Source organism: Homalodisca vitripennis, chromosome X (assembly GCF_021130785.1).
Source record: "Homalodisca vitripennis isolate AUS2020 chromosome X, UT_GWSS_2.1, whole genome shotgun sequence".
Lineage (NCBI taxonomy): Eukaryota > Metazoa > Arthropoda > Insecta > Hemiptera > Cicadellidae > Homalodisca > Homalodisca vitripennis.
Window position 1 is genome coordinate 30225540 of NC_060215.1, and position 21532 is coordinate 30247071.

At 32.1% G+C, this 21532-nt stretch overlaps 1 protein-coding gene across 2 annotated transcripts in view; it reads left to right on the plus strand.

Annotated features, from left to right (window-relative positions):
* Positions 1-21532, plus strand: part of LOC124368874 (PHD finger protein 12) — an 88233-nt gene that overhangs the window by 56929 nt on the left and 9772 nt on the right. For both annotated transcript variants that reach the window (XM_046826346.1, XM_046826347.1), the window contains exons 7-10: positions 10353-10529; positions 13144-13311; positions 15809-16137; positions 19412-19692. In XM_046826346.1, the coding sequence (XP_046682302.1) occupies positions 10353-10529; positions 13144-13311; positions 15809-16137; positions 19412-19692 (955 nt within the window). The remainder of the gene's footprint in view (positions 1-10352; positions 10530-13143; positions 13312-15808; positions 16138-19411; positions 19693-21532) is intronic.

Sequence of the window (21532 nt, forward strand, 5' to 3'; positions counted from 1 at the left end):
AAAGGGTTAAGTAATGATGGGTTGAAGCCAAATCCCAAATTGTATCCACCGAATCTTCAACAAAGATTTGGATTTGAGAACCAATCAACAGGATTTGACATTGAAGTCTTTGGATATCTGCTGTGTCTTTAATTATCGGCTGATTGACAGTACACAAAGTACCGACCGCTAAAACGTGTTTTAGGCGTACTTTGAATTTAACAACCGTAAATACATGACCTAATAAATAATTATTGTACTTTTGTAAATAATATATTTCTTGCAGTTAGTATTTTCTATATTTATGTTCATGTAGCGCCGGTAGTCTGCCGTATTAATTCGTGGACAATAGTTCAAGGCATATCGCAAATTACCGATCGTGAAAACGTGTTTATTGTATATAATTTGTATTAGAAAACCTGTAAATAGATAACTTAGGTAATAAATTATTATTTTGTAAATATTTTTCTGCACCTCTTTGTGGCCAACCGCTGATTAGTATTACGCAAATTACCATCGCTAAAACATGTTTTTGTTATATGTTGTTTCTGAAAAACCATAAATAGATAAACTAATTATGACACATTATTGTTTTGTAAATATTATTTTGCTTGCTGTTAATAATTTTTATAATTATTTTTGTGTATTGCTGCCTGTATGCGTGGAGCAAAGTTTTGTTAACTTCACAATTTTCGTAGTTGTATAAATAATTATTTTATAAAATATATTACATTTATATTTTAATTTTTTTTATCATGACTAGTGGTGGTTGAAATTTGAAACATTTTCAGTTTAAAATAACTGACATCAAATTAATGATTGGTCATTCTCACTTCTAAGTGATGGTTTTTCCAATTAATCTTGGGACAGAATTTACAGGTTAGTTGATAAACTATGTTTTTTGTGGTAAAATCAATGTTGCCTTTAATGGGATATTCTCTTTCTGTTGTACTACTTTTAAAAGATTTAGAATTTATTAACATCTTACAAATGGTGCATCTTGGCTTGTTACAAAGATTGCACACGTTACATTTGATGTTAGTACTGTTTGAATTGCCTTCATAGTTTAATTTCTGTCTAGAGAGAATATTTTGTAAATTTGGAGGTTTTTAAAGATACTTTAGGGGGCTAAGAAAATACATTTCTAGTTTCAGGGGAAGATTCCAAAATGGAAAAAGACACCTTAAGAATTTTATTGCTCTTATGAAGGCCAGGAAAATATTGAGTAATAAATTTAGAGTCATTAGGATTAATAACACAGGAATGTTTTTATATGCTCTGATTTGTTTATTGACAAGATGTTTCGGATGCCCCCTTTCAAAAAGTACATTAAGACATTCTATTTATATAGTTATGAAAATCAGATGGATTGCTGTAAAGATTTTTTGCCTTTATTGATAGATTCTTAAGGATTGATTTTTGAACCCTTTCTTGTACGTATTAAGTCGTGCTGATGTGCCGTAGTGCCGAAGCGAGCCATATTTATCCAGCAGCTCCAGCAAAAAACATAATGGTCAACTTTTTACTCCATATAAAAGTTGTTTTTTAAGCTAAAAATATGTTTTTAGTACTGTTATAAAGGTTAGAAACGTGCCATCAAAATTAACACGGACTTAAGTACCAGAATGCATTTTAAAGGTATTTATTAAAGTTGTGAATAAAATATTTTTTGTTTTTATTTGTGAAGTAACTGTTTTATTTTTAATGTTAAAATTACAAAAATAAAAAGTAAATCATTTATAAACAGCATACTTATAACATCGACTTATGTTGAAGCTGTCTAACTCACGATCTATTTCACTGCAAAAATATTGTTACGATTTGAACCATGTTCACAACGATACTAAAATATAACAGCAAATAACGATGTACAGAAATGTAAAAAAGCAAGAGAGTAATTAAAAAAGAACAGGGGAATTTTCTGCAACTACCAACTAGTAAAAATAGTTCTCAGTATGACATCTAGAGTGTAGCACTTATCACTTATGGCTGATTCGGACCATTTATACGGAAGACGTTTTTGAGGGAGAGGTATCATTTGAATTGGATGATAGCTTGTGAAACGCAAATATTGCATTTTGTTGTTGTCTTTGATATGAATTGTAGTTTTCAAGTTATGATTTTCAATATATACATCAGTATTTAAGAATGTTACTGAATCTGGAGAGATAGACCATGTAAATCTTTTAATTCTAAATTTATTATGAATTGAAAGAAATTTGTGAAGTTTTTTGATACCGTGCTGCTATATTATAAAAATATCCTTTTTGTAACTGAACCAAATTATAGGTGTATAATTTTGACTAGTTAAAAAATTCGTTTTGAATAGTCCTATAAAAAGATTGGCATAAGGAGGAGCCATTTGTGTGCTCAAAGCAGTTCCTTTAGTTTGAAGGTAATTTTGGTCTTGAAATTTAAAATTATGTAGGGTTAAATCAAGGTCATAAGGGCGTGAATCAAAGTAATTCTGGGCAGTGCTGAGATCGTCTTGTGTACGAATATTTGTATACAAAGATTTTGCATCAACAGTGCATAGTAAGACATCTTCAGGCAAAGGATTCATTCATTTGAAATAATTTAGTTAAAAATCAATAGTGTCCTTGATATAAGAAGGAAGTGTTCTTAAAAACTGATGGTATATTAGAGTTTGTAGAATCATTATAATTTCTGTTCATTCTATTTTGTTTTGATTAATTACGGTAAAAGTTTAGTATAGTATTTGGAGTTTTAGGTTAGCAAAGAAACATATACTTTGCAAACATGTCCTATTATTTGAAATTTATTTTTGTCAATGGGAGGATTGTGAAGGAGACAGAATTTTCCCGGACATTTGCCATTGTTCAATGAATCAAAAAAAATCAGTAACACTACGTTTGGTTTATTTTAACCTAGTTTGTAATTATGTGTTAGGTTAGTTATTTACCTGAAGAAGAGATCAGATTACAGATCTCGAAACGTAGTGTTACTGATTTGTTTGTTTCACTGAACGATGACAAATGTCCGGAAAAATTCTGTTTCCTTCATGTCCTATTACATTTTAAATAGAAATTAGTGCATAGTCTTGTGACATTACCATGTCACTTGTATTTTATGACAATAAATGAAGGCAAGGTTAATTAGTATCATAATAATGATAATACCTAGTCTGTTATCTAGGATATAGCACAGCAGATTAGAGGCCTACCTTGGTCAAAATCTTAATCTCACTTATGTTTTGTTTTTTTTTTTTACCAGTTTTAACTAAAAGTCATTATTTATTCTGTAAGTTACATGTTACTTGAATTTATATTTATATTACTTGTATAATCTAGTTATCATGTTTTATCACAATGAATATCTTAACTAATTGTGTAATTCTACCAGGACAAGTATATTTTTTATTAATCTATCTCACTTGATTACCAATAAATGTAACTGTAATAGATTGTTTGTTCTATATTTAGATTACTACATAGGTAACATCCTGTGGTAACTTAATTATTGGTATATTACATTTAAAATAGGTCTGAATAAAATTCACAGTATGGTAATAAAGTTTTAAGTTTGTTCCAATGCCGGTTTGGTATGATTTTATCATCTGCTACTGTCCTTTCGACTTGCCACCCCACAGCTGTTGTAGCCGTTGCTGCTAGTAACCAGAGTGCTCTAAAATACGTTACTGTCCTGTACTTGCTGAATGTTCTGAGCTGTTCGCTCGTGAACTATTCTTCTGTTTGTTTTCTCTCAGTCTGGAAATTGTTGTAGACTATCATACTGTACCCTAGTACCTGTACCCACAACTTTATCCTGAACAGTTTTGGGATTGGACTATCATCTGGTCATACCCACCAATCTTCCCCCAGACTTAAGTGTGTGCTTTAAAATTCAGTGAGCTGTCACAAGTTTGGAGGACATTATTGTTTTTCCTACCTGGCCAGTCAAAGCTTTATATCTCACCGATCTCCCAGTCGACCTTTGGTGGAGTAATTCACCAACGATACTGGGACATTTTGGGACTTTGCACGATCGGCTTGGTTGCGACATTGAGTGATGACTGGTGACGTCACCATTATCATCTGCATGTAGTTCAGACTACTGAGTCTGGATTTGTTACCCTCTACTCACGTGTAACTGGGGAGTTTTCTCCAATATTTATTTATTTATCAAAATAGAGAAATACCTGTGGTTTCAAAATAGAGGAAATTGGTTAGCTGTGGTTTGGCAAATCGAAGATTCTTTCGTCTGAGTTGTCATTTCTTATGAGTATTTATTTCTCAGTTTTTATATTTTCAAAATTAAATGTTAATCAGTGCAAATGGTATTTGGAACAAACTTTGCTTTTATAACTGACATTTTTTGAGATTTAATTGTAACTTTTATTTACCTCTACTGTTAAATCTGTTAGCATGGTTAAAGCGAAGATGTACCCCTTGCATGTAAATTATTATTTTGGCTTTGCACATAAGTAGTGTGTTACTGTTAATTCTATGCATGTCGAGTTATCTTCAATCGTTGTTTTGTTATTTATATTGTCTTAGTGTCCTGTATATACCAGTAGTTTGAAATGTATTTGTTTCACCTTGTTGTAGATCTATTAATGTACATGCCTGATTTTTCCCAACACGATTTTATACAATTATGTTGTAGCCAATAAATGTTAGTGAGTCATAATTATCCTAGAAAAATAGTTTAATATGTTGCCTGCTTTATAGAATTATTTGCATCCGTAATTCACTTGTTTGTTGTACCTTGTTATGTACCTCTCTCTGTTTGCCTGCTTTAAACATTTTATTTATTAGCTCAATATATATTCTTTTATTTAACCACGTGCATCTTGTATTAATTTATGGGCAATTTGATCCTTGCGTAATGCCCATATTTATGTCACCAATGTATTATTGAACTTATTGGTTATTGCCATAATTTGTATCAGAAACATGTTGTATATTATTGCTTGCACGTTGTTTGGAGTAAGCATGTATAATAAAGTATCTCTTATTTGTCTGGTCTTTACTTGTTTTCCTGAACCTGGGCTAAAGCCTCCAACAAGCTATCCAGCAGAGTAAAACCAACTTGTCATCCTTTTTGTCACATAATTGTAATGATTTCATAGGCCATCTGGCCTGGCGCCCGAAAGTCCTGGCACTATTTTACGTTAAGTAAATGAGGTTGCACTTTCTGAAACTACAGGCAGCCATTCTTTAATGGGAATTCTGCTAATCTGTGGGAAATGGCACGGTCCTGCTGGCCTTGTATATTTGAATGCTCATGCTATAGACAATAGGCAATAGACAATATTCTTTATTTACATATTCATAGAGAATAGTAACAGCGTCCTTAAAACTAACAATATTAAAATTTGTATGCAATAAATTGGTCTTGTTTTTTCCCATCAAAAATCTCTTTCTAGATATTCTTCAATGGTGTAGTAGGGATTTTCTAGTAGCCACTTCTTTACTTCACTCCTGAAAGCCTTTGTGTTACTCTTCTTCAGATCTTCTGGTAAATAGTTCCACAGCTTCATACCCATGTATGATGGCTTCTCCTCAAACAGGGCCATTCGATGCACAGGAAGATGAAAGCTAGTGATAACAGATCAAATGGTCCCTGACATTGGACTTATCTAATCCGCCTTCATCAGGCTAAATACTATTCCTGTAGTACATGCCTTTGCATCTGATTGTAGAGTGTAGGGAATTTTTAAGTTACAGTTACTAATACAATGAGTCACTAATACAACTATCATAAAAAAGGTCTTTGTAACACCCAAGAAGACTAGTAATCTGTATACTTTATCTAAAGTACTAAAAAAACTTATACATGAAAGACTTTAAGGCCACTCAAATAAATTCAACATTCTTGTTCCAAATGTTTTTCTTCAGAGGTAAGAGATCAACAACACGTGCAATCACTGACTTTTCAGGATGTAATGTACCACCTTGAGCTTGTTCTGGGAGTTTTCTGTGATCTTAGTAATGCTTTCGATCGAGTGTATCAGAACACATTTTGCAACAAGCTTGAAAAATATGGTGTAAGGGTACACTATTTTTGTGGTTCAGATCTTATATGTCGAGCCGTCAACAGTTTGTAGAAATGTTTAGGACTCGCTCAGAGCTTGTTGAATCAAGTTTGGTGTTTCCCAGAGCAGTGTACTGGGATCCTTGTTTTTTATCATTTATTATATGTCAAAACCGTAATATACACTAATGACATGACCTTGTTACTTAGCAGTCCTGAGCACAGTATCTAAACCAGAGTTTCCGAGACTGTCTTGACTTTTGAAGCTTGGTTGAAAAATAATAATTTGTTGCTTAATTCTGAAAAAACCGGTTTTTGTACAGTTTTTAACTAGAAATAAATTCAAATGACTCTATAACTTTTAGGATTGGCGGTTGATAAAGGTTTGTCGTGATTACCTAAAATTCCCAGCTTTGTTTTAAATTGAGCTGAATCAATTTTGTACGTACAATATTATATAGTCTTTTACGTCCGGAAGCAGTGCTAATGGTTTATTATGGTTGCTTTTTTTCTGTCATATCCTATGGCATTGTAGTAAGGGGAGGATTGTTGAAAGGAGTCTACCAGTCACCATCTCTTTACATATGTAAAACTATTCTTTTTAACCCATTCACCTACTAATATTTGAGCACACAGTTGGGCCAAGGAATTCCATTATTTTTGCCTATTATTTAGGTGTGCAGATATTTAGCTGTAACTTTATAGTAAATCCTAGTAAATCAGTGTTCAAAAAAAATTTTGTAGCAGTGTTTTTCTTGACCTTACCTATAATTTAAAACTCCCTGCATAAAAAAAAAAAAAAAAAAAAAAAAAAAAAAAAAAAAAAAAAAAAAAAAAAAAAAAAAAAAAAAAAAAAACTGTGCATTAAGGTACCTATTATGAGATATAACCTATAACATACCGGTAATAACATAAATTTATTTTTAGATAAAATTTTATTTTGCCCACCACCAATATTTTGTTCTCTAAATTAAAACCTGAAATGAAATTATTATTGTGTAGCCTACCTTATTTGTCCTTAGAAGTCACACACCAAAAGAGTTTTGTATACTTCATAGTATATTTACACACAATTATATCGTTTTTATATTATATACCCTACCATATTTATATTTATATTCATAAGAATTGATCTGCATTGACAAGGCCTACGAAGTCAGTTGCCGGTCCGATGTCAGGAGTTGGTAATTCCTCTTCTGAATCGAAAATATCGGAGTTTTTCAAACTGTTTCCGTGTCACACGATCCCATTCCACATCTGATTGATCACTTCCGGTACTGAATTCTTCACTACAATTATTAGAATCGTTCATAAAACGATTTATTTCACTGTCACGTAACCTATTACCAGCCATGTTTACGGACACTAACAACAACAGGTATCATATGGAGTAAATCCATCTGTTATTCTTTGCTTACGTCAGTTTAGCCAACTAATGAAAAAAATATTGTTCTAAACAAACAATTAACCATAGAAACGAAACATAGTTTGATTAGTGCAGCTATCTGTCCAGTTTAAAGTGAACTATTACTGCCGCGGAAGCGCTCCGTCGAAGTATGGCAGGGCCCGCGGCGGAAGCGGCGGAATGGCTCCGTCGAAGTAGGTGAATGGGTTAAATCAACTCAGGACGTCCAAACTGTTACAGAAAATCATTTACCACTAGGTACGGAAGCAACTAGTGCATTATCTCGCTCTCTTCAAAACGGAAGAGTCTTATGCCGGTGTTCTAATTTTTAATAAATTGCCTTCTGAAGCCAGAAAATCTAAAAACTTTAAAGCGTTCTGAAAGAGTTCTCCAAAAGAATTCTACAGTGTTGCTGAATTTCTGTCTACCTGATACTGTACTTTATCTTCTCTTAGGTAGCATAGCTAAATTTTAATACTTGTTTGTAAGTTTAGAAATTAAGATATTTTGTTTATTGATTAATCGATTATTATCGAGTGGTACCTGTCGCTGTTTCTTCGAGCAACAGAGAGAGAACCGTGCCTCTCATGAAATCATGGTTAAAACAAGTTGTGCGGGTTATCTGTGTACTGGTTGTTGAGGAAATGCTCATTCACCTTCTCCTGCCCTTATAAGATGGTACAGACTGTGTTTCAAAAGAGTGAGCAGTTAAATGTCTAAGCTCGTATCCAAGGGTCGGTGTCGTTATTACATGTGTAAATCCAATACCTGAGCGAGTCCTCAGGATTGAAATGGTTCAGGTCCATATCAGCGTAGCACAAGATTATTACCCCTCAATTTTCGTGTGAGGCAAGTTTATAATTATTTAAAACGATTTTTCATAATAACTGGTTTCGTCTGTTTCTTTAAATGAGGTGTTTAATAAACTTCCATGAAATTGAGCACAGGTTTATTCCTCATAGCGGTATCTGTTTGTAAATTGCCAAAATAATCTTACTTAATGCCAGTATTTTCTTCATAACGGATTTTTGGGTGTGAAAATAACAATTACAGAAAATGTATTCTATTAAAAAAAACTGTTTTATTTAAATAACAGAAGCTTAGGCCTACTTTCTAAAGTATTGTTTAACTTAAATAAGCTTATCTTGTGTCAGAAACCAGCATGGCCTTGGGATAATTAGATTGTTTAGTATTGGCAATAATTTATCTCAATTATTAATCTTCAATTCAGTAGTGCTCAAAATATATATATATATATAAAATAACTACTTGAATTCTTAAAGGAGCCTGTTAATTAAAATTATAGAAATCTAGCATTGAGAACCTGGAAATATTACAAACTTCAAATGTTTACATATGAATTATGATTTTAGGATTTTAAAATTTAATGTGTTGTTAAAATTTATTGTGCAACTTGTTGGTTGCATTAATTCCACTATTTTGTTTTCCTTGTCTAGTGATTGAATTGTATTAGTATTTCCTTTTACCATTTAAAGTTTCCTTTTTTTCTTATAAATATGGCATACTGATCTTTAAAATTCTTTTTAGAGTTTCATCATTAACTGAATTATAAAACTGAATTACTGTTAATGTATACAATTTTCCACTATGCATGTATTCTTAACCCTTAGCGAGCCACAAATAAATAACCAAAACTACTCCTAAGAGCCATACACCTTAAAAATAAAAAAATTCCCACATACCAAACCAATGTTATTAAAATAATTCTTATAACATAAGAGGTAAAAAAAAACGACAAAATATTTTTTTCACTCTTTATTGTTAATTTACAGCCAATGGTAAAATCATAATTTCACTGAAAAAATTTAATTTTGACATTCTATGTGTTCATATATAAAATTAACAATAGTTGAACACAATTATTGTTATATTTGACAAAAAACAAGGATATAGTAATTTGTATTTAGAGAAAATATAAAGAAAATAGTAAAAATTTATATATATATATATATATACAAATTAAATAAAAGCAATAAACTAAAAAAAAAAACTTGACAATAAAGCCCTAGGACATCACGATAATAATACATAAACTACACTGCACATTGATCAAAAATATTGATTAACATCAAAATTGAAAAGATAAATACGCGGATCGAAAATGGAAGGGCGAATAAACATCTAACCTCACGGAAGGCTACATGCGGACTGAGCGCGCATCAGTAGACGTCGTTGGCTCTGCGGGAGACTATGAACATCCGGCCGCCCGCTATTTTGTCAATCGAACAAGAGCCGTGACCTTCAAAATAGACACGAACGGTTGTCTCTTGTTTAGATAAACCTTGTTTAACAGTTTTTACTAAGTTTGTTACCCAGAAATGCTTTGAAATAATATTAAAATAAAAAATTGATTTTGCGTCAGTGGACCGTCATTGGCTTTTAGCGCTAGTTTAGGCATGACGTCTAGTAACGTCATTGGCTCGGTAAGGGTTAAGAGTTTTAGTTTACATCATCTTTCTTATACAAGGTTTCTTATCATTGTTGTAATCTGTGTCCATATTATAGTGATTTATTATTGTAATGTGTATTATAAAGACCCGACAGTGCTTTCTTAAAATTGTTTGATTGTCTGTCTGTTTGTGTGATAACTCTTGATAGAAAGGTCCTAAAGACTTGAAACTTGGCACATGAGTTCTTCTTGGTCCAAGAAAGAATACTATTGACTTTGGGGTCGAAAGGAAGTCTGTCTGTCTGTGCATTACTTCTTTCATCACATTCTGTCAGGTCTTTTGATACTCTGTTGTATCAGTGTATTTTACAACATTTTAAATGTTAATACTTCTTCAAACTTTAAAACTATGCCATGTATTTTTCTATGATGCAAACCTTGAACGTATTGAATGTTTCAGCATTACATTTCAGTTTTAAACACTAAGCGTATGCTAAGTACTGTAAGATTAGTGATATTGCATTACTTACATTGTACTTATTTTGTTAATGCGATTTGCAGGACAACGTATTGTGGAAAGGGGCAAGCTTCACAGAGCGGCTAGCACTGTGGGATAAATATGCCCTGAATAATCCCGATGAAAGAACAATCAAGCTCGACTTCCTGCGAAAATCGTACAGCAGGAAATACCATCCATACAAGATAAGATCTTCTTCAGGAGTAAAGATTCCTGTAAAGGTAAACAAACATTAATCGTCAATTAAATTGATTTAGAAAGTAGCCCTAATTGGGCCATTCAACAATAAATTATGCCATTTATTACTATAATGGACAATTTACACAGTGCGATATCAGGTCAGATAATGAATAGCTGGTGAGGGTGACAGGATGCCAATGTAGGTGAACAAATTTTTCCTTTGTGGTGCCCAAATATGACAATTCACATCAAAATATACCTTATTCACTAAGTCATACATAGCAATGTATTTGAATAGAGTTAGGACAAATAAAAATAACTATATTCAATTTGAATTCAGTAAATTTAAGTTTTCAGAAGGTTTGTTATAAATTGTTATGACCTTGACAGCTTAGCATTGACGACAAAGAAATTTTACTTTGTAAAAGTGCACATAATTATATTAAAACAGTTTTCATTTCATTCTTAAGCTGTTGAATGATACTGCCACACCTTTTTTAGCCTCAACTTTTAATGCGACTTTGCTACAAGCAAAGGTGTTTTTGTGAACAAGAAATTTTTCCAATATTGGAAAATACAGCAGATGTATGTATACTACTACCGGTTCCATCGCATGTAGATGGTAAGCTACAAATCTCGAGGGCACGGTCCTCAACGGCTGAGCTCGACAGAGATACATGTTAATTACAAGTGATATTCAGAAAGTAAGGAACGTTTTGGAATTCAAACAAACCAAGTACAAGAAAAAAATTGTATCATATACATGTGAAAGTGGGACTAAAATACTAGTGTTCTTCATAATCACTATACAATTTCAGGCACATCGTAACTGTGGATAAGCTTTGAAATTCCTGTGTCGTAGAATTCTGCCGCTGGTGATCTCAGCCACTCAGTGACGCGTATCTGGGGCTCCTCATCGTTGTCAAAACGCTGTGTTGCTAGCCAGGTCTTCATTTTCGGAACAAGTGAAAATCCCTTGGAGCAAGATCAGGACTGTAGGAGGGATAAGGAAAATCTTCCCAGTTTGAGTTCAAAAATTCTTGCATACGGTTTGCCGTGTAAGGTTGGGCATTGTTATGCAAAAGAAACATTTTTTATGGCAATTTTCCTCAACAATTGTTTTGGACAGCTCTCTTAAGATTTTGCAATGTTTGGCAGTACCACTCAGAGTTAACTGTTGCACCATACTCGAGAAAATCAATAAGATTCCTTGCCTGTCCCAGAACACTGTTGCCATGATCTTCCTTGCCGACAAAGTTTGCAGACATTTCTTTGGTTTCTTTAGGGGAACTCTTGGTCATGAACGCTTATTCTGCCATTTTTAAACTGAATACACCACTTCCTGACAGAACTTTTAGTAATTACGTTGTTCCCGTACACTTCACACAGTTCCCGATGATATTATAAAGCTTTTAAGTTTTTGCCAACAAAAGCCTAATCACAGACCACACTTCAAAACTGGTGGAATTTTTGATTCCAGCACATATTTCAAATTTTCAAATCTGAGCAGCACAGAGGTGTTCCCGTTGTCACGGCTGGATGCTCACTGAGGTGCCGACCACGAGCACACCAATATATACGTGATTGGTGCTCGTCTGGCGGGGTCAGGTGGAAACGTTCCTTACTTTCTGAATAGCCCTCTTATTTTCACGTCAATTGTCGAGTTGTATTTGTATTGTATCAATCCAATATCATAGTAAAGCAATCTGTGTTTAATCTTTATAAATAGTTACAAATTTCGATATTTTCTTTTGTATGTGTTATTTACTGAGATATGAATTTTCACTGAAGTAATTAGAGCAACAGCTACATAAAATTTAAAATTTGAACATTTTTATGTTAACATTTACTTAAAAAGCATTGGTAGAGATGAGCTCTTCTATTCGTTATAAAGTTAGTAGCTATACCTCAAGTATCCAGGTGTAAAATTGGAAATAAAACTCCAAATCCACCTTGTAAAAATGAAGAACAATCTTTTTATGTTACCACAATAAAAAATTTGTTACTATTGTGTTTTGCCGCTTCTTAAGTAACTGCGAGCATCAAAAGTATTTACTGTTTTGTTAGAATAAACTCGGGTAAAGTACTGTAAAACAAATGTAAACGTTATAATCTCCATAAAAATAAATTGAAAATAGATATTTAATCATATAATTCTATAAGTAACCAAATATTTAATCACCTCAGAGTTTATACACATTATAATTTTATATATTGTACTGTCAATTGTACATTGAATGAATAAAGAGATTGATTTGATAAATTGATTTCTAAATAATTTAATTACTTTATTGTCTAATTTGTAATTAATTGAATTATTGTGGGTTTGAAAGTTACATACAACAGCATTATATTTTTAAGTGATTCATCACAGAATTTAAAATGCTTTAGTCATAAATATATGGATGTTCATTACGCTCAAATTTGGACTGGCAGTTTTAGTACTGCCATTCAAAACTAGGTTGGCATTTTGCAATGACCAGCACTAAAAGGGTTAATGTTCCCCTTTCCAGTCATCTTGTGCTAAGCTATGCGCAAGGTATTGAACAGTAAATAAAATATTGTCTAATCAAAATTTCACACAAACATGTAACATGTTTCTCAAAATAGAAAGATTATTTTGTTAATAATACGAATAATGTCAACAATGTTTAGGTCCCAGATCTGGTGAAATCCTACTATAAACAGCGACCACGTAGAGATCGCTCTCACAGAGACCTGCTGAAAGCCATCGCTTATTACGATCGGGAAGAAGCGCTAAAACAGGAAGCCTCGAAAACAGCACCTGTACAACACTTGGCATCAGCAGAAGACCAGGAACTGGTAAATTATTACAATTACTCAAGGTTTCTAGCATGTTTTAGTTGTTGGTGAATATTCAGGTAATAACTAAGTTATAGTAGGGATGGCGACGGCTGGGCACTCTAAGACGTACTTTGGATCTGAGTGAGAGATAGCACAGGTTCTATCAGTACCATCACCCTGTATTGTATCACCTCTTCTCCTTATTCTTCTTGATAAGATCCTCGCACAGGCCAGTGGCCCATGAGGATGTGCAGGATAAGGATAAAAAGGAGATGTGCATCTTCTTAAAAAAAAGTAAAAATAATACTAAAAATGATGACGAGTGTATACATTTTTATTACATTAACCTTTGGAGTGAAAATGAATTTCATTATTAGTTTAATTTTTATAAAGTAATAAGAAACATTACTATTTAAATAAGAAATGTACTAGGCCCTCTGATTTATATTATATTGATAAAAACTACTTTCCTTTTTACTTGTAGGGTAGTACAAGTAGAAGATTAAGATAATTTGTGAAAGAAGTGATATTTTTCGCATCAGAATGCTAGATTGTCGGCATAGCTTCCTAACTGTTCAGTTTACTTCATTGTGTGTATTCTTGGGAAATCTGATTCTGTTAAATTTGTTCTCATATTGGTACGGTCATGCTATTACTTAGTCACAATGTAAATGAACAATGAACGTCAATGGGAAATGATGTTAACATTTTATCCCAAAACATATTCTTACTTACTATATTTTAATACAAAAATAGAATAGTAGCCAGCACAGGGTGGTTCAAAACAGTATTCTGACAATTTAAAAATTACAGTGAAACAAATAATTGGAACTTCTACGTTGCATTTTTATTATCATTAAGTCGATTTTATGGTTTGATATATCAAATTAGAACATTGTTAATTTAAAATAGTGGTCTCGAAATGGCTGGTCAGCAAACTTAATTTCTTTGAACGGTGAAGGGACAGTGGATTTTAGTACTGACTTAACTATTAGTTAGAGCTTATCTTTTAAGTAGTATTTCTTATATAAGTTATTATATTATTAAACTATTGAAGTATTTTTACGTAAGAACTGGCCATGACAAAATTCTCAAAACTTGCAAACATAAGCCGTTAAGAACTTAGATTCAAACGTAGTAAACCAATTGATTGTTAAAAGTAGTGTTAGAATCTAGATTCTAATTTGATAAACTAACCCATAAAATCGACCTAATGTAACAAAATATGCAACGTGGGAGTTTGTGAGAAAGTTCTGAGCAAATTGAAGTATAACATGGGCCATACTTAATAGCTGTTTAAAGTCCCAAGTGAAATGACTGGCCAGGCCCTTCTCTCGTTGTATACATTGTTATTTGTTATTGCTGCTTTTGGAATTACTAGTAAATAAAAATGAACTGTGAATGAATAATTGACATATCAGTCCCAATTAACAAAATGTGTAGTTAAAATATTTTATTTTTGCTTATAAATGTTATATAACTTTATGTAGTAATTATTTTAAGATAAAAAAGAAAACTCTTTACTGTAAATTTGAATGGAATTGTAGTCTAAATTAATGGATCCATTTAAAAATGTTTATAAATTCTGTTATTCAAGTGTGTTTAATTTGCTGCCTTTGTAACATTAATATCAAACTTTTCTTTTATTGTTTGGTTCTCATCCATTAAATTTTGAGCGAATGATAAGGTCTGCTTTTGTAATTTAGGTTTCAGACAGTGCTCTTTAAATCTATTGCCAAACGATCTGCCTGTCTGTCCGATGTAATAACAACAGCAATCAGAACAATTTAGTTTATAAACACCCGTTTGAAAGTTTTTATCCAATTTCTGAGATTTACATCTCAAAATGTTCCTAGTGTGGTTTGTTGTCTTAAAGACTAGGTCTAAGTCATAGGATTTAAGGTCTTTTTTAGTACAATGCTGTATTGTCGGGCATATGCCTCAATGCATCTGTACCTTGACCTGCTTTTGCATTTTCTTTATTGTTACTGAGTAGTAATGTTGTCTTCTTTTTCTTTACTATTTTGTTCACCATAGTGTTGTTATAACCATCAGCCTTGGCAATATGTTTTATGATATTTAATTCTTTGTTATAATTAATTAAATTCAGTGGTACATTGTAATTGGAGTTTATAATGATTTTTTATTGAGGAAATATATATTTTAGATGGCTTTGTATCCATTCCCTATGGTAAGCACTACTAATATTATGGCCTGAGAGGGACAAAAGCACAATTTATCAACGGACCTCTGATCCTGCCCGGAGATGATTATAGGCAGTTGGAGCATTTAAAGTGTAGTATATGCTTGTGGAGGCCCCAGAGCATCTCGGAAAGCATCTAGGGTCAGACTGCAGACAAATGGTCTGAACAAAACTGCATCTAACCACAGCCTCGAATATAACATTGTTGGACATATAAACTACTATGGAGAAAGACTGATGTATGTTAAAACCTTACTCGTTTATACTATGAGAAACAATTTTTACATTGTTTAATGTTATTGAATGTTTCAGGCTCTGTCAGTTTTTCTGAAGATGCAAGTGGAAGGAGTGGAGAGAATCCTGAATTTGAGGGAAAAAAGTCAATCTCAGAGTGTCACCAAAATTAAAGAAGAAACCATAACAAGCGGTTGTATAGAAGAGTTAATAGAAAATAGTGATGGCACCTTCTGTGATAAAAACGACAAGGTCCCATCAGAAAGTAAGATCGATCAGCTAGCATCTGTAGCCAACCAGGAACTCGAGACCTTTAACCAAACAAATGGAGATATTGAGATAGAAACAGTGTCAATTGACTGGAATGCTTTAGACATTGTCGGAGATATTCAGGCATTATCGAAATGGTAAGTTTTCTGTATGCATTAAATTATACCATTGTATACTTTGATCATTATCATCATTTGCTACAGGTTTTAGCGTTTCACTGGAACTGCATAAAACATAGTTCCTTGTTCGCAGTCTTCATTCTTTTACTTACATTTCCCAAGACTCTCCTTTCTTTACAATACACTTTCGTACTCCCTCACCATATCAAGACAATTTCATTTTTACCCAGATAAAGTTTAATCCATGTTTCAGTTTAAAAAGTTATTAATTGAGGTCTCATTCAGTCAAGGATTCAATTCATACCAAGTATTTAAAACAAAATATAAATAAAATACCATTTTGTTCGTATAGATTTCACTTAGTGGACTAAGCTTTCGTTTCGACCATGTTGTACAGTCTGTGCCAGGAAACGTTGCCTACAACCGTATTGTAATAACTCATTGTCTCAGCTCATGTTAAAAAATCTATGCTTATTCCTAGAACAATAATGTATCAAAGGAATTGATATAAAACTTAACAATTTTAACTGTACCTTATGCATATGTTTACAAAATGTTTCATTTTAAGAAATAATAAGTTAACCCTTCAACGCGTTTTTGCCGTACTAGGTACGTCATGACACTTTTACTTGAGATCGCGTTTTGCCGTACTGAGTACGTCATGGAGTAGTCGGTTATTTTTGTAGCTGTAACAGACGACTATCGAATGTTTTCAATGAAAAATGTATACCAATCGAAAGGAGAAGATTCAAACTTTCGATTAATTGAGTCGATATCTCGAAAAATCGATCTTTAGAAAAAAATATCTGAGAAATCAGCTGCATTCAAGACGACGTCATTGCCGTGCAGCCGATCGTTTATCAGCTTACGTTTGTTGTTGTTTACAGTCATTGTTAGTATGATGGTTATGTTCAACTGACATATTTTTGTGTGTTTTACGTTCCTTTGTTTAGTTATTATTATTAGTTTTACAAGCTAACTATATTGTTTTGAAGAAGGAAATCCCGTTTTGACAGGAACAATTTGTTGTGTTTTATAAACATGAGTTGGGGATGGTTTTTAGGTTAGCTAGCTTTTAGGGAAATTAACCTAAAGTAGGTTAATTTTGTTTAATTTGGCTAATTTTAAACACTAACAACATAGAAGTATAATAAAATAATTATAAACTTGGGTAATTTGCTTATATTATTTATAAAACACAAAATCTCTAAAAAAACCGCCCAGAAAAATCAACGCAGGAGGGAGTATGACCATGAAAAAAAAAATAACGCGTTGAAGGGTTAATGGAACATTTTTAAGTATAATAAGTTTGTTTTGCAAAAAAAAACCCAAATTCATAGACAATGTTTGGTGATACAGTAGAACCCCTCATATCCGGCCACCACGGGACCGAGCCCCTGGCCGGATAACGATTCGTCCGGATAAACCAACCTACAGTACACAACACTTGACGAAACAAAACAATTGTACTGTACTGTACTAACCGCACTGGAAATAATCAACGAACTGTTTACAGGTTAAACCTACTAGCTCAACTGAGGACAACACAGGAAAATGTAAACAAATAGATACACCAAAATAACGCACGAGTCGTGGGAGACTAGTGCGTGCAACTGCGCGTCCGCAAGCCGTGGTAAATAAATTTCGATATTGGCTTCCGGGAAGTGGCCGGATAAACCGAGGTGCGGTAAAACCGAGGCCGGATATGAGGGGTTCTACTGTATGGTAGAATTTTAAGTAACTTGTGTCAGTTACTAACATATTATAGCATTGCTTTTAATTACTGTTATATTGAATTGGTTTACCAATATAACAGATTGATGATAGGTTGGTTTCAGTGTTGGATTTTTGTTGAGCACTGTTTATGTTGTGCTCAGTTGTTGGTGTATTTTATTTATAACATTTTTTATTTTATAAAATATCCAATATTTTACAGTTTCTGATTATCAAGAAATAGACAGAATATATTGGGAGATTAGGAAGTCCATATGATTAATTAACGGTGTAGAAATATTTTAGAATTAAATAAAACACATTTAGAACAAGTGATGGGTTATTTGAAGTAAAAGTTGTTTTTGGAATTTATTTAAATAGAATATAACAGTATTCAGTAATACATTGTTTTCCTATTTTTTTCTCTGCAATGAGGATGGATACAAAATTTATGTATCACGTTTGTTTAAATATTTCAATTTAAAAAGGTGTAGAGAAATTTTATATTTATATAAAACCGAATACTTTTTAAAATTATATATAACACTTAATTCCTCAATAGTATTGTTACATGTAAAACATTTTTAAACATACATTTCTCAAAGAAAAAATATTCTCCTACATGTGTAGTTTACACTCTAGTACAATTTTATTTTTATAATACTATCTAGCTATTGAAATATTCACACAAATTTACAACACAGTTTTTCAAATGTTTGCGCAAAACTTGCAAAACAAGTTTAACATTTGATTTTATTAGTAAATCAAATTTAGTACTTTCAAACCAATTCATAACCTAGATCGAATAGTATCTTATATTTTTCAAAACAGAATAAAAAAATGAATAAATCAGCACTCAAAATATCAATGACATAGGAAACTAACAATTCAGTACGGTTTCATTCAATATCATGAATGAAAAAACATGACAACATATAACATTTAATAATGCCATTTAATAATGTGGCAGGTACATTGATGTTATTTAGATTATCTTCAATGTCATCAATGGTGAACTTGGGATCTTCACAGATTCCCAAGTACACACTTGGCACACTTTGCACTTTCATTGTGGTTGGGAAACCACATCAAAGTGCAAATCTAATTCTAAAGCAGCTGTAATCTCACAACGTTCCTTAGTTTCACATGAATAACTCTCCAGCTTTATTGCTACAAGTCTTCAATATGACAAATAAATAAATTAAATACAGAACTATCACAAACTATAGTAACTATAGTAAAAATATATAGTAACCATACTCTAAATTAAAAAGGCTCATAATTGCAATTAAAAATTGTTTCCTAGTAAGGTAAAGGATTAAAAAATTGTTTCCTAGTAAGGTAAAGGATTAAAACTGTAATTAAAAAAATGTAAAGTTACAAATTTCAAATGTGTAGTGCTTTAAATTAATATAAAGTTTAACGAAGAAAATATCACTGTGTGCGACCAGACAAACTCCAGTGATAATAGTTATGTTATCAACCCTCTCACTAAAAAAAAATTAAACTAATCAAGTGATAAATGTTGTCTAATTAATACAAATACAACAAAATAACTAATTAATATTGTTATTTGCAGCAATAATGTGGAGAGCGAAGAGATATGGACTGAAAAGGAATTAAAGACTGATCCAAATAACAAGCTCAAGGTGGAACCCAACAAAGATAACTCCAAATTAGAATCTCTACATAACAATGAAGACAAAGTTATTATTAACAGTCACAGGGTAGATGATAAGGAAGATGTAGAATTCTGCAGCGAAGAAAATGTAAACCATGCAGAATCCACTGATAATAACAGGCAGGAACTTGGTGTAATCAAAGACAGTTTAACAATGAATATGTTGCACGACACAAAGAGTGAGTACATTTTATCACCTTATTTGTTAAAAATACGATTTGTAAATTTTGTAGATCTAGAGAAAAATAATCGCCTATTTTAAGTGTTATTGTATTTTAGGTTCTGGTCTTTATCATGATGTTAACCTCCTTTAATTCTTTAGGTTGGATAAATTTATAAAGATACATTTTACTCTAAATGCTACAAATGTCATTCACTGACTCTTAGCTTATTTGTTCAGATCATCGAGGTAATTGTAATTTTTAAAGTAAATAAGAGTTAAATTAGTGCATTGTGTAATTGAAATAGGTTTTACTTATTAATCAAAAGTAAGTTTTGGCAAACTGAATATAAAAGCACAATAAAAAAAATCATTGTTTGTTTTTTACAAAAAGTGGATAGAATTTTACGATTTATTAAAGTGATATAATTATTGATGTCTTTACTTTTGCCGATGAGACGGAAAAGTTTTAATTTTCTTAATAAAGTTTAAACAAGTCTTGGAGGTAACAAAGTCCAAGGTAACCTTCAAATCAAGTGATGTGGTCTAAACAAGCTGATGATGTGGTCTAAACAAGCTGACAATCTTACACTGTTCTTGTTGTGGCACATTCGCTGAGCTTATTGAATATTAGTTAAGTTCACACATATTATTAGCCACATGTTTCTATCAAATAAAAAAAGAGTTCAGTTAAGAGTAAAAACATTTTAACCTGCATTTCTTGGTTATCCCTAATTAAAATCATAAAAAACTCTTAGCAAGTTTACCTGCGATTAAATACATAAGACAATAAATATGAAAAATGTTAGAAATATATCTGATGGATGGCAACACCTCTTTGCGAAAACATTTTTTCTGCATTTTCCCTTAATTTTTAACTGACTTTTAATTTTGAAATTGATTAGTAAACTATATAAATGTGAATTTTATTTATAGTCTAAAAAATAATTTAATTTATGGTCACAAAACCATTGTACATAATTTAATATATTAAATTAAAAAAGGTACTAATTTTATAGTTTTGTCAGAATCCATTTTCATAAATTCTAATATGTATCTCATGGCAGCTATAAGTGAAGTTGCTCTGTCTCAGACTCACCATTATCTCTCCCCTCCTCCCACAGAAAGATAGCAAAATCTAGCTGGGTGCCTCGTGGCATTTCTCAATTCTCTTAGAGCGTTTCGCTTTCATTACAACTGCTCAAGTACGGTCTAATGTTTCATAATTTTCTGTTACCCAAGACTTGGAAAACTACCTTATTATTGAAATTACATTATTCACTACATCATTAGTAATGTTTTGGTTTGGCGATTAACCCATTGAGGTAGCAGTTATATGAACCTCTGCAGGCCAGGTAGCAGCAATCGATTTAGTTGAAAATGTAAGAGTTTAGTTATACCATAATTGCTTTTTTTAAATTTATGATTGAGCAATGAAATTTGAAACATTGTTTAAAATAGTTGTTTCTCTACATTGTTATATAACATTTAAAGAAACAAAATGCTTAATTTAAAAATTTTGTTACATAAAAAATATTTTTTTGCAAAAAAAAAAGAAAAAAAAACACTTTATTTAAAGTGAAACATATCAAAACTGTGTACCCAGCATCTTTTTTATAGTCTATAATGTTTTTACACAGGAAACATATTAACCGTATATCTAGATATTTGAACTTAAAACAAACAAACAAAATTAAATACTCACCACTGTTTTTTTAATTGTTCCAGACCTAATTCAGTAGCTATGGTAACTATGTTGTTCTATGGTAAGATCCATAGCTCACAGCACTGGATACAGACAAGTCATTTGTTATAGTACATTATAGACAAAAGATAGTAGATAAATTTAGCGATTTCAG